Raw genomic sequence first — 14305 nt, 5'->3', positions numbered from 1 at the left:
GCCTTACGGAGTCGATGGGAACATTCGCCCGAGCTATTTAGGAGGAATATCACACCTGGCACAAATTATTGTCTCGTTCTGTTTTTCCTGCTGAGGGGTGCCCTATACCTGCGAGCAGAGAGGGGAGTAGTTCAAAATCCAGGTAGAGTGAGTGGCTTGGGTCTAAAATGATTTTGTGAGCCTTACGGAGGCCCCTGACCTTAAAGATCTCATCCAGGCCTGTCTGTTTGACTCCAAGTACCTTGCTTGCTGTGGTAATAATCCTTCTCAACATATTTCTCTGGCTGACAAGTGGCATTGCCAAACCAACAAACAATACAAAAAGTTAAAATACTCTCAATAAAAGATTTGTAAAACAGAGTCAATATAGTACAGTCTACATTAAAAGATCCCAACTTTTGAGAAAGTACAGTCTCTGTTGGCTCTTTTTGTAGATCAGGTCTGTACACTGCATATATTCACCTAATTTGTTTCTGTATCAGGATCTCCTTCAATGTGGAGGTAGGTAGGCAATGTTATGTTGCTAAGATTAGAATCCCAGCACTATGTTCACTACTACAACAGGGAGAAGGAATCTCACAGATTGAGAGTGTTTTTTGTTCTTTGGTACTGTGGCTGTATGGAAGCATAGATGTAAAATTCTACACCACACTTTGAGTTAGAATCGGCACACTGTGTGTGTGTTTGGCAGAGCTGTTTTCTTCCATGGTGGTGATTGTATCTAGCTCAGTGTGATGGTGTATTCTCTGTGGATCCATTATCTAGGCCACACCGGGAAGAGAAAGAGAAGAGAGAAGGAAGCAAGATGTGAGAGAGAAGGGAAAGAGAGGGAGGAAAGGCCCTCTGTGGGATCTGACTTTGTTCTGGGAAAAACCCCTCTCCCACACCAAGGAGAGAGGACAGAAGAGGAGAAGACAGGAGAGGGGCGAGGATACGAAAGGAGAGGAGAGAATGTGAGAAGAGGGGAAAGGAGAGAAAGTGTTTGCTCACATTTACAATCTTACCTCCTTTCCTCTCCCCTCTCCTTGTTTTGGGGGGGGGGTGGGGGGGGGGGGTGGGGGGTGCTGTAACTGTACTGTGTGTGTGACTTCACCATTCCATTCAGGTGAAATCGTTTTCTCGAGTTGCACAGTAGAGGATGATGGGTAATGTGGGTCAGGGTCCTGGGGGTTCTGCCACATGTTTAGCGGGTTGTCATGGTAATGCTGTCATAACCAAACAGTGGCAATCTCTCATTTGTGAGCCGATCAGAGAGACATGCTTGATATGTTCATTAAATTAAATGTCTGTACGAACACATCTCATCAGAGAGAGGGAGAGGAGAGAGACAATGAGAAGAGAGAAGGGGGATACTATCAAATCAATTTTTACTTGTCACATACACATGTTTAGCAGATGTTATTGCGGGTGTAGCGAAATGCCTGTTGTTCCAGCTCCAACAGTGCAGTAATATCTAACAATTCACAGCAATACACACAACCTAAAAGTAAAATAATGGAATTAAGGAATATATTACGATAAGCAATGTCAGAGTGGCATAGACTAAAATACAGTAGAATAGAATACAGTATATACATATGAGATGAGTAAAGCAAAAATATGTAAACATTATTAAAGTGACTAGTGTTCCATTATTAAAGTGGCCATAATTTCAAGTCTAAGTATATGGGGCAGCAGTCTCTAAGGTGCAGGGTTACGTAACCGGGTGGAAGCCGCCTAGTGATGGCTATTTAACAGTCTGACCTTGAGATAGAAGCTGTTTTTCAGTCTCTCAGTCCCAGCTTTGATGCACCTGTACTGACATCGCCTTCTGGATGATTGTGGGGTGAACATTCAGGGGCTTGGGTGGTTATTGTCCTTGATTATCTTTTTGGCCTTCCTGTGACATCGGGTGTTGTAGGTGTCCTGGAGGGCAGGTAGTTTGCCCCCGATGATGCGTTGGGCAAACTGCACCACCCTCTAGAGAGCCCTGCTGTTGCGGGCAGTGCAGTGGCTGTACCAGGTGGTGATACAGCCCGACAGGATGCTCTCAATTGTGCATCTGTAAAAGTTTGTTGGTTTCTTCACCACACTGTCTGTGTGGGTGGACCATTTCAGGTCGTCAGTGATGTGTACGCCTAGGAACTTAAAGCTTTCCACCTGCTCCACTGCGGTCCCGTCTAGGTGGATAGGGACGTGCTCCCTCTGCTGTTTCCTGAAGTTCACGATCAGCTCCTTTGTTTTGTCTACATTGAGGGAGAGGTTATTTTCCTGGCACCACCGTCCCAGGACCCTCACCTCCTCCACCTGTAGGCTGTCTCGTCATTGTTGGTAATCAGGCCGGCCTAGTTCTGTTTTGTCGTCTGCATACTTGATGATTGAGTTGGAGGCGTGTGTGGCCATGCAGTCATGGGTGAACAGGGAGTACAGGAGTGGGCTGAGCACGCACCCTTGTGGAGCCCCTGTGTTGAAGATCAGCGAAGTGGAGATGTCTACCTTCACCATTTGGGGGTAGCTCGTCAGGAAGTCCAGGACCCAGTTGCACAGCGCAGGATTCATTCTCAGTGCCCCGAACTTAATGATGAGCTTGGAGGGTACTATGGTGTTGAATGCTGAGCTATAGTCAATGAACAGCATTCTTACATAGGTATTCCTCTTGTCCAGATGGGATAGGGCAGTGTGCAGTGCGATGGCGATTACATCGTCTGTGGATCTATTGTGGCGGTAAGCAAATTGTAGTGGGCCTGTGGTGTCAGGTACGGTAGATATGATCCTTAACTATCCTCTCAAAGCACTTCATGATGACAGAAGTGAGTGCTACGGGGCGAAAGTAATTTAGTTTAGTTAGCTTTGCTTTCTTGGGTACAGAAACAATTGTGGACATCTTGTAGCAAGTGGGGGCAGCAGACTGGGATAGGGAGAGATTGACTATGGTCAGTCTAGCCAGCTGGTTTGCGCATGCTCTGAGGATGCGGCTAGGGATGCTGTCAGGGCCGGTAGCCTTGTGAGGGTTAACATGCTTAAATGTCTTACTCACGTCGGCCACGGAGAAGGAGAGCCCAGTCATTGGTAGCGGGCCACGTCGGTAGCACTGTGTTATCCTCAAAGCGGGCAAAGAAGGTGTTTAGCTTGTCCAGAAGCAAGACGTCAGTGTCATGGCTGGTTTTCCCTTTGTAGTCCGTGATTGTCTGTAGACCCTGCCACATACTGTATGTCTTGTGTCTGAGCCGTTGAATTGCTATTCCACTTTGTCTCTATAGTAGTGATGTACCGATATTACATTTTTGGCCGATACCGATATCCAATATTTTCCTTGCCAAAAAAAACGATACCGATATTGACAATTTTTGCGGCCTTTTAAGCATTCTAGTGAAGTTAAATAGTTAACAGAGACTGCTGCGTTCATGTGTGTATGGCACTGCTTCTCAGTGCAGGAGGCGTCACCACAGTCCCTGGTCCGAATCGAGTATCACATCTGTATCACATCTGGCCGTGATTGGGAGTCCCATAGGGCGGCGCACAATTGGCCCAGAGTCGTCCTGGCCGTCATTGTAAAAAAGAATTTGTTCTTAACTGACTTGCCTAGTTAAATAAAGGTTACACACGCACACACACCACACTGACCAAAAAGTTATTTTGTTGGCATTTACGTATGTCCCCATTACCAGTAAAACATAATCAAAACCTATTTGTTTCACTTACTTGCTGTGCTGTTTCGTTGTTAATTTGTTCAGTCGTTTCATTCTCAATCAGGATTTCTATGGAACGCCGTTTTGGGTCTTTGCGTGTCAAAAAAGATACACTTCAAATAGTGTTATTTGACTTGTAAAATAATACTATTTGACGTGTCAAATAAGCTTGTTGACTAATCAGGACCTGAATATGACTGCACGTCACATAATAATTTAACGCGTTCATACATTTTTTATGTAGTTATTACAGATTGATTACACTATCACTCGTATTCCATACGTCACAACGATTCATTGATACGTATGCTATGATGCTGATAAAGTTGTCTCGGTGGTCGGACCCATCTATGTGAAGCTAGCCACAATAAGGATTAGCCACACTAGTGGACTTCGCGGTTAGCCTTCAAAATAAAGGTATGGCATAATTATACTATTTGTGTTTATTTGCATCACTGTCAATGACACTTTTATTTTGAAGGCAAACCGCAAATTCCACTGTTGTGCCTAATCCTTATTGTGGCTAGCTTCACAACACATAACCCGGTCAGGTCAAGCCTCACTAGCCAGATGAAGCTAGCTGGCTGCCTATAACGTTAGCTTTGGGCAATAGGTTAAGTAGCTGGCTAGCTATTTCTTTTCATCAATTGAAGTTCAATTTCAATAGGCGAACAACTGTATTGGTGATAGCTAGGTACCATGCTAAAGCTAGCTACCCCAGAAGTTGCGGTCAAACAAATTATGCTTTATTACCAACACAGTATTTTAAACACATTGTTTGTGGCCGGTGTTTTCTTGTTTGCAGACATTTTTGTACAGCTTTGACAGTATCTTTTTTGACACGCAAAGACCCAAACGGCGTTCCACAGTATGTATGTCGTGAAGCTAATAGCAGTGACGCTATTACTGTGTAACTCCAGTAAGGCAACATCAGAAAATAGCGCACCCGACCGGTGCTCGACCAGTCGGCGAAGGCCAACATCACCCACGACAGAGAATGGTTGATTGTCAACGGCAATGAATTCCATTATCTTGGCTTTAATGGATTTTGCCTTTGCGTTGTCTCGCTGAAATGTTGTTACTCATTCAAATGACTACTTGACTTGTTGACTGCTCAATCCACACAGCAGACATTGTGTGGGCTAGGTTAGGAATGCTGTGTTGCACGTGTAACGCCAGATTTTACGTGGCGTCATTACATCATGTACCTACGTTATATAGGTATCCACGGTAGCTTTAACATCGGCGTTAAACTAGACATCGGGCCGATACCGATGGTGGCATTTTTAGCTAATGTCGGCCGATTCCGATATGTTCGCCGATATATCGTGCATCCCTACTCTATACTGACGTTTTGCCTGTTTGATTGCCTTACAAAGGGAATAACTACACTGTTTGTATTTGGCCATATTCCCAGTCACCTTGCCATGGTTAAATGCGGTGTTTCATGCTTTCAGTCTTGGACAAATGCTGCCATCTAACCATGGTTTCTGGTTAGGGTAGGTGTTAATAGTCACAATAGTCACAGTGGGTACAACATCTCCTATACACTTCCTGATAAACTCAGTCACCGTATCCGTGTATTTGTATGTTATGTTATTCTCTGAGGCTACCTGGAACATATCCCAGTCCACGTGATCAAAACAATCTTGAAGCGTGGATTCCGATTGGTCATACCAGCATTGAATAGTCCTTAGCACGGGTACTTCCTGTTTGAGTTTCTGCCTATAGGAAGGGATGAGCAAAATGGAGTCGTGATCAGATTTGCTGAAGGGAGGGCAGGGGAGAGCCATGTAGGCATCCCGGAAGTTGGAGTAGCAGTGGTTGAGTGTTTTAGCAGCACGAGTACTACAGTCAATGTGTTGATATAACTTCGGTAGCGTTTTCCTCAAATTTGCTTTGTTAAAATCCCCAGCTACAATAAATGAGGCCTCAGGATATGTGGTTTCCAGTTTGCATAAAATCCAGTGAAGTTCTTTGAGGGCCGTCGTGGTATCGGCTTGAAGGGGAATATACACGGCGGTGACTATAACCGAAGAGAATTCTATTGTGAGGTATTCTAGGTCAGGTGAACAAAAGGACTTCAGTTTCTTTATGTTATCACAATCCCACCATGAGTGGTTAATCATGAAACATACACCCCCGCCTTTCTTCTTCCCGGAGACTTCTTTATTCCTGTCTGTGCGATATATTGAGAACCCAGCTGGCTGTATGGACAAAGACAGTATTTCCCGAGAGGGCCATGTTTCTGTGGAACAGAGTATGTTAAAATCCCTGTCCTCTGGAAGGAGATTCTCGCCCTGAGCTCATCTACTTTATTATCCAGAGACTGAACCTTAGCGAGTAATATACTCGGAAGCGGTGGATGGTGTGCGTGCCTTCTGAGTCGCACTCCGAATACCTCTTCTCCGCCAGCGGTGTTTGGATCAGCATTTGGAATCAGTTCATTTGCCCTGCGGGGTACGAACAAAGGATCCAATTTGGGAAAGTTGTATTCCCGGTCGTAATGCTGGTGAGTTACTGCCACTCTGATATCCTAAAGTTATTTCAGGCTGTATGTAATAACACAAAAAGTTTCCTGGGCTAATAATGTAATAAATAACACAAAAAAACTAAATACTGCAATAAAGAGCTGCCATATCTGTTGGTGCCATCTTGCTATTTACTCTGTGAAACAGCTCTTGTCTCTTCTCCTGTTTTTAATGAGCAGAGGGCTGATGTCAAACTTATATCGTCCCATCGGGAGCTGCTGTCTGAGTGGGATAAATACTCCTACCCCAAAATAACTAGATGTCGGACAGTTGCTATGGTTACCGTTGTTGCTGAGACATTCCATCACTCGGGCCGAGTGACGAGGACAGAGGACCGAGTCGGGCCCCGCTGGGGCTTGGTGACTGGGAGGGGGGCGTGTCTTACACGTGATAGGCAGCGCCTTTCTCTCTCTCTCTCTCCATCTTTCACTATCAATTCAGTTCAATTCAATTTGCTTCATTGCCACAACCTAACAAAGTACGTATTGCCAAAGCGTACTTCTCTCTGTTTAAAAGAGCTCCGAAAGGAGAAGAATAATTAAACCTCTCTGAATGTATAGGCGCCTCTTCTCACACTCATCTATCCCTGTCTGTCTGTCAGTCTTTCTCTTTCCCTCTCTATTTCTTCCTTACCTACTGGGGACAGACAGACAGACAGACAGACAGACAGACAGACAGACAGACAGACAGACAGACAGACAGACAGACAGACAGACACCTGCTCTTATGGTTCTATTGGTGCTTTGGTCTTTTTCCCATTTTTTTCTAAAGATATTTCTCTGGCCTGGTGTCAGATCTCTCTCCACCCCCACTTGTTCTCAGATGTCAGGTTTGTTATGCACTGTGACTGATGACCCTCACACTGGGTGAATCTCAGGGGCATCAGCCTTCTGTCCTCTTTACCCTCCTGGGGAGAGGAGATGAGGTGACAGAGACACAAATGAACTTCTTTGATCAGACCTGGAGTCAGTTCTCAGCAGTTTTTGGGCAGAGCCAGGGCCAGTCTCCGGAGGCTAGGCTGGGTGCTGGGGAGCATCTCTGTCAGCTGCTTGGTCTCTGCGTGGCTAGTGATGGGTGAAGGTGTTGGCTGCCAGGGAGACCTTCACTTGGGGGTTGTTGAAGAGGATCACTGTCCCCTGGTTTGTGAATATTATAAATGAGGACACAGTATTTTTTAAATGAGGATACAAAGATGGCATACTTTTTATGATCATGTCACAAATATTAGTATCCACACAAAACTGGTCAAAACCATGTTGAGGCAAATGTGCCATAGCAGATTTGGGTCAGTTATCACTTGTTGCTAGGTCAGAGTTAGGTCAGATTTGGGAGCCATTTGTTTAGAGTTAAGATTGGTGGAGGCTGGAGCCTACAGTTGTTTGGTTAGTTGAGCTGGTCTACACAGGAAGGCCATATAAGAAAATATTTGCTTGACAATCACCGGCTGACAAAATGTAATGACCGATACTGCCCTAATGCTCACACACACACACACACACACACACACACACACACACACACACACACACACACACACACACACACACACACACACACACACACACACAGGGGGAATCCAGGGGCCCATTACACACACAGCAAAGACCAAAGGGCCAATTTCAGTGATGTAACCAGCCATCAGTCTGGCAAAAATATTTATCTCCTGCTATGATGAAGGAAGCCTGGTTTAAAATGCCGTCACGACCATGCAGACTAGAGGTTGACCGATTAATCGGAATGGCCGATTTTAATTAGGGCCGATTTCAAGTTTTCATAAATCAGATTTTTTTTACACCTTTTTTTACACCTAGGAACGGTGGGTTAACTGCCTCGTTCAGGGGCAGAACGACAGATTTTTACCTTGTCAGCTCGGGGGATTCAATCTTGCAACCTTACAGTTAACAAGTCCAACGCTCTAACCACCTGATTACATTGCACTCCACGAGGAGCCTGCCTGTTACGCGAATGCAGTAAGCCAAGGTAAGTTGCTAGCTAGCATTAAACTTATCTTATAAAACAATCAATCTTAGCATAATCACTAGTTAACTACACATGGTTGATGGTATTACTAGTTTATCTAGCGTGTCCTGCGTTGCATATAATCGATGCGGTGCGTATCGTTGCTCCAATGTGTACCTAACCATAAACATCAATGCCTTTCTTAAAATCAATACACAGAAGTATATATTTTTAAACCTGCATATTTAGCTAAAAGAAATCCAGGTTAGCAGGCAATATTAACCAGGTGAAATTGTGTCACTTCTCTTGCGTTCATTGCACGCAGAGTCAGTGTATATGCAACAGTTTGGGCCGCTTAATTTGCCAGAATTTTACGTAATTATGACATAACTTTGAAGGTTGTGCAATGTAACAGGAATATTTAGACTTTTGGATGCCACCCGTTAGATAAAATACAAAACGGTTCCGTATTTCATTGAAAGAATAAATGTTTTGTTTTTGAGATGATAGTTTCCGGATTCGATCATATTAATGACTGAAGTCTCGTATTTCTGTGTGATATGTTATAATTAAGTCTATGATTTGATAGAGCAGTCTGACTGAGCGGTGGTAGGCAGCAGCAGGCTTGTAAGCATTCATTCAAACAGCACTTTCGTGCGTTTTCCAGCAGCTATTGCGCTGTTTATGACTTCAAGCATATCAACTCCCGAGATTAGGCTGGTGTAACCGATGTTAAATGGCTAGCTAGTTAGCGGGGTGCGAGCTAATAGCATTTCAAACGTCATTCGCTCTGAGACTTGGAGTAGTTGTTCCCCTTGCTCTGCATGGGTAACGCTGCTTCGAGGGTGGCTGTTGTCGATGTGTTCCTAGTTCGAGCCCAGGTAGCGGCGAGGAGAGGGATGGAAGCTATACTGTTACACTGGCAATACTAAAGTGCCTATAAGAACATCCAATAGTCAAAGGAATATGAAATACAAATCGTATAGAGAGAAATATTCCTATAATTCCTATAATAACTACAACCTAAAACTTCTTACCTGGGAATATTGAAGACTCATGTTAAAAGGAACCACCAGCTTTCATATGTTCTCATGTTCTGAGCAAGGAACTTAAACGTTAGCTTTCTTACATGGCACATATTGCACTTTTACTTTCTTCTCCAACACTTTGTTTTTGCATTATTTCAACCAAATTGAACATGTTTCATTAGTTATTTGAGGCTAAATTGATTTTACTGATGTATTATATTAAGTTAAAATAAGTGTTCATTCAGTATTGTTGTAATTGTCATTATTACAAATAAATTAAAAAAGAAAATCGGCCGATTAATTGTTATCGGCTTTTTTTGGTCCTCCAATAATCGGTATCGGCGTTGAAAAATCATAATCGGTGTATTATATTAAGTTAAGTCCGATACGTGAGCTTATTAAATATCGGTGGTATTATCAAGAGCAGTGTGCAGTTTCCTTTTTCCTTCATCTTGTTCAATTGTTGCCATGCACCTGCAAATAAGATTGCTCAGATGTGCGAGTGCCTTTTGAATTTTGTATTTTATTAAGTTAAAATAAGTGTTCATTCAGTATTGTTGTAAAAATCGGCGATTAATCGGTATCGGCTTTTTTGGTCCTCCAATAATCGGTACCGGTATCGGCGTTGAAAAATCATAATCGGACGACCTCTAATGCAGACTATACTATAGCCTCTGCAGCTTTTAGACATTTACACACACACACACAGGAATGCATCCAGGCATACACTCACTGCCAAAGTGAGTGAGTCAGTGAGCAACATGGGTAACAGGAAACAGGAATGCATGGACACAGACAGAGCAGTGTTCCCTCCTGTCCTACAGCAGGCCAAAGCCTCTGCTGATCCCTGGGCTTTAACGGGATAAAGTGGAACATGTCCGAATTTCCTGACATTTCATCACCTTTTATACAGCTCAGTAAGTGTCAGGGATAGTTCAATGGGACATGAACCAGCAGGTCAGGAGGAGAGAAGGGTATGTTATCTCTCCCTGCAGAACCATTAACGTTTCCAAGCCGTGGCAGAGAAGTCACTTACTGTATCTCATCTCTCGTTCCCTCACTCCGTCCATCCCCCCCATTCCTTCATCCAATCCTGATCTTATAGGATGAATGGATGTGTGTCGGAATCACTCCAGCAAATTCACTGAAGAGCAGCTCAATTATATTAGAGGTAACTGTATTACCCAAATCCCCTGCTTTTAAATGAGTCAATCTTCCCAGCCCTATTTGGTGAATATTCTCCATCCCCCAGAGTGAAGTAGAAATGCTTTATGACTGGTGTACGATCTGTCTCTGGTTGTGGAGTTAGCATTTCAAGGTGGGTGGGGGTTCAGGTTATTTTGTTTGTAAACGAGTCATTGATTCCAGTGGGGTTTGAAGGTGTTCATTGGTAGGGGCTTAGGGGTAGTTTGTCCGTTTAATGTAAATTAATAGTTTAATTGACTGATTCTCTAGGGGTTGGGACTAGGGGGTTGGAAGGCGGCCCCATCCCAAGGGAGGTGCACAGGATGTGTTCTTGATCACTGATGATGCCTTCACTATAAACCCCCTCCTGAGTATCATGATATAGAAGGTGTTACTGATCATAACGGATGGGGCTTTTTAGCAGCACTGTCAGTGTGCATTTCATGGCCGCCTCTCTCCCTTACCTTAATCTTTTTCTGTCTGGTAATTAGCCTGAGAAGACGAGACCCGTTCCGCTCTGTAACGGCTGCTACAGCAATCCCTCGTTTACAGGCCTCATCTGTTAGCCAATCAGAGCATGACGCTCATGTCTCTCTTCCCAAATGGCACCCTATTGACCAGAGACTGAAGGGCTCTGGTGAAAAGTAGTGTAATATTAAGGGAATAGGTTGCCATTTGAGACGCAATCCTGTCTGTCACGCTTGTATCCTGTATCTATCCCCAACGGTGTTCCCTGCCTTAACTAACGAGAGCCTTAATGAGCCAATCAGCGTCTCGTTGTGTTTAACGAAGCAACATGGTGTCAGTTTTACTTATTCACACCTCGCTCCCTCCTGTTTGTTTTCTCTTCACAGAAATCTGCTGGACATGGATACCTTCTCCAAATCAGACCCAAGTAAGATCACTATGGTTTTCTGTTTATTTGTTTGTTCCACAATGACACTGTAATATCTGTTCCATAACAATGTTTCTGTATAAATGGTAAGTGTGTGAGTGTGCCTGGGGGCATCCTGAAGCTCCGGCTCTCCTGATGAGCCAAAATATCTCCAACAAGCATTCTATCCTGTTCAGCAGGATTGGGGTCAATTTCAATTCCAGTAAATTCAGAAAGTTTACCAAATTCCAATAACAATTCAAATTCTTCCTCCTTGAAAAGCTATGAAGAGAATTGGAATTTCAGTGTACTTCCTGAATCGACTAGAATTGAAACGGAATTGACCCCAACCCTGCTGTTCAATCATTTAACCCCTCTTTAACCCCTAATCCAAGACCTAACCTGTCTTAACCCATCCTCACACTCCCTATCCAACCTCCTCTCTCTGTCTGGGCCCATTTTCCCAAAAGCATTGTAAGAACCTTCGTATTAGCATTGGTAGCCCATTACACTCGTACCCATATACGGGTTGAAAATGGCAGATTTGGGCCCCTAAAATGGAACGGTGTGGCTGTACAGTAAAATTAACAAGCTTTCAAATGATGCCCACCTGACCTAGATTGTGATTTAAAATGTGCAGTTTTTGGATTGTGTAACTTTTATTTAATTAACTAGGCAAGACAGTTAAGAACAAATTCTTATTTACAATGACAGCCTACCCTGGCCAAACCCGGACGACGCTGGGCCAAATTGTGCGCCGCCCTATGGGACTCCCAATCACAGCTGGATATGATGCAGCCTGGATTTGAACCAGGGGCTGCAGTGATGCCTCTTGCAGTGAGATGCAGTGCCTTAGACCGCTGCGCCACTCGGGAGCAACAACAACAGTAATTGTGTGATGGCGGGGATGCAAGGTTGTGTTCTAAAGAAAGAACTACAAGTGTAAAAAAAAACGTATAGTTGAATAATCTTCTTTGAGTCATAAAGGTGCATTGAAATGACTTAGGATCTTTGGAGAGGTGTGTGGCCGCTTGGAAACACCAATTAGTCGCTCTCACTCAAACCTTTGTCATTGCTTTATCTTATGTTGCACCTACCCCACATTTTTCAGGAATATTCTTACAATCTGACTGAATGTATCCAGAGTATTTTCAGATTTCGTTATCAACAAATGTGGCGAAATGTACAACAAAAAAATTCACATAAAATGTACAGTGTAATATTCGTGTAATATTAGTCTTGTGTCAGGTGAACTGTTGGGTTCTCAACTTTGGTCTAATCATTTTCCCGTAATCTCCAAACTGTTCCCTTTCAATTACTACCGTGCTTATGTATATGCTTTTCATATTTCTTCTTTAAGAAACTTTAAGAAACGTAGCCCGATCCATTTAGGCCAATTCCCACTCAAAATCTCAAAGCTGTTTCCCAAAACTTTAAAATGCTTGTTATTTACTGACTGCTTCAGACCACTTGTAGAACAGCTAAGTGAGCCGTTGGATGTTTTTTTGCCCTTCTGCGTCACTTTATACACAGAAGATCTCCGCTAAACATAGATAAGCATCTTGATTCTGTCTCTCTTTGACCGCTGATACAAAGTGTACAAAATGTGCTTCAAATGAAAACTGTGGGTGACTGCATTAAACAATTAATACAGTAGGCCTATAGGCTACAAACAGGCCTACATACACTGAGTGTACAAAACATTAAGAACACCTTCCTAATATTGAGTTGCACCCCTTTTGCCCTCAACACAGCCTCAATTTGTTGGAGCATGGACTCTACAATGTGTTGAAAGCGTTCCACAGAAATGCTGGCCCCTGTTGACTCCAATGCTTCCCACAGTTGTGTCAAGTTGGTTGAATGTCCTTTGGGTGGTGGACCATTCTTGATACACATGGGAAACTGTTGAGCGTGGAAAAAATCAAGTAGCATTGATCTTCTTGATACACTCAAACCGGTCCGCCTGCCACCTACTACCATACCCCATTCAAAAGGCACTTAAATATTTTTGTCTTGCCCATTCACCCTCTGAATGGCACACAGGCACAATGCGTGTCTCAATTGTTTCAATGCTTAAAAATCCTTCTTTAACCTGCCTCATCTCCTTGAGCTACACTGATTTGAAGTGGATTTAACAAGTGACATCAATAAGGGATCGTAGCTTTCACCTGGATTCACCTGGTCAGTCCATGTCATGGAAAGAGCGTTTCTAATGTTTTTTACACTAAGTGTGTTTCAATCATATTGAAATCAATTTCATGTTCAATCAATTGAGTTATATTTTGCTAATTGTACAGCTATATAGTGTCTGTAATTCTTGCCTCATTATATTTCATGATGTGCAACAATGTGCGCATTATAAGCCGTGTCCATATTTGCAGCCGTAGGTGATGATATCTCTCTTGGAACTGATACGTCGTCAGTATTATGAAATAATTCTAATGTTAAGCTAAAATTTGAACGGGGAAAGCTGACCCAAGAGCAACGCTGCCTTTCTTTTCGAACCCTCTCACTATCGACACATGCCCAGCGGGGTTGGTTTAAATGCGGAAGACACATTTCAGTTGAATGCGTTCAGTTGTACAACTGACTAGGCATCTCTCTTTCCGACGACGCACTTCGTGAATCGGAGCCAATGCCTTTTCAATGTTAGTCATCCGTCGCCGGATGAATGACGTTGACAACGGATGAGTCTCTCACAAAAACACACGCAAACAATCTGCCTTGTGATGGATACAACTCGTATACATTAGTATGCCATACAACATGGATTACGCACAAAGGTGTGAGTCACTGCCTACTTTGACATGTTTCATTTATTTTTACAGTACTTGTGTGAAGAGGACCTGAGAGCCAAATTCCTACTCTGAATATATAGAACCATTCAGTAGGCGTGATCTGTTGTGCTTTGTTTTCCCTTCTGTTTAATTGAGAAGGTCAGCATACAGACAATAGTGTTTCTGTTCTTGATACCTTCATCGTTAATGAGCCAGGAACAATTTTGCATTAGTTTAACTTTGAAATATCTCAACTCCTTCACCAGCATACCTAGGCCCTTCC

General features: G+C 43.4%; 1 protein-coding gene across 1 annotated transcript in view; it reads left to right on the top strand.

The window, feature by feature from the left end:
• Window positions 1–14305, top strand: part of LOC129865281 (copine-8-like) — a 134989-nt gene that overhangs the window by 26046 nt on the left and 94638 nt on the right. The window contains exon 2 of the mRNA XM_055937927.1: window positions 11226–11266. Within this exon, the coding sequence (XP_055793902.1) occupies window positions 11226–11266 (41 nt within the window). The remainder of the gene's footprint in view (window positions 1–11225; window positions 11267–14305) is intronic.

Source organism: Salvelinus fontinalis, chromosome 11 (assembly GCF_029448725.1).
Source record: "Salvelinus fontinalis isolate EN_2023a chromosome 11, ASM2944872v1, whole genome shotgun sequence".
NCBI classification, from domain to species: domain Eukaryota; kingdom Metazoa; phylum Chordata; class Actinopteri; order Salmoniformes; family Salmonidae; genus Salvelinus; species Salvelinus fontinalis.
The sequence above is the reverse complement of the archived record's forward strand: the minus strand, read 5'-3'. Positions and strand labels throughout refer to the sequence as shown.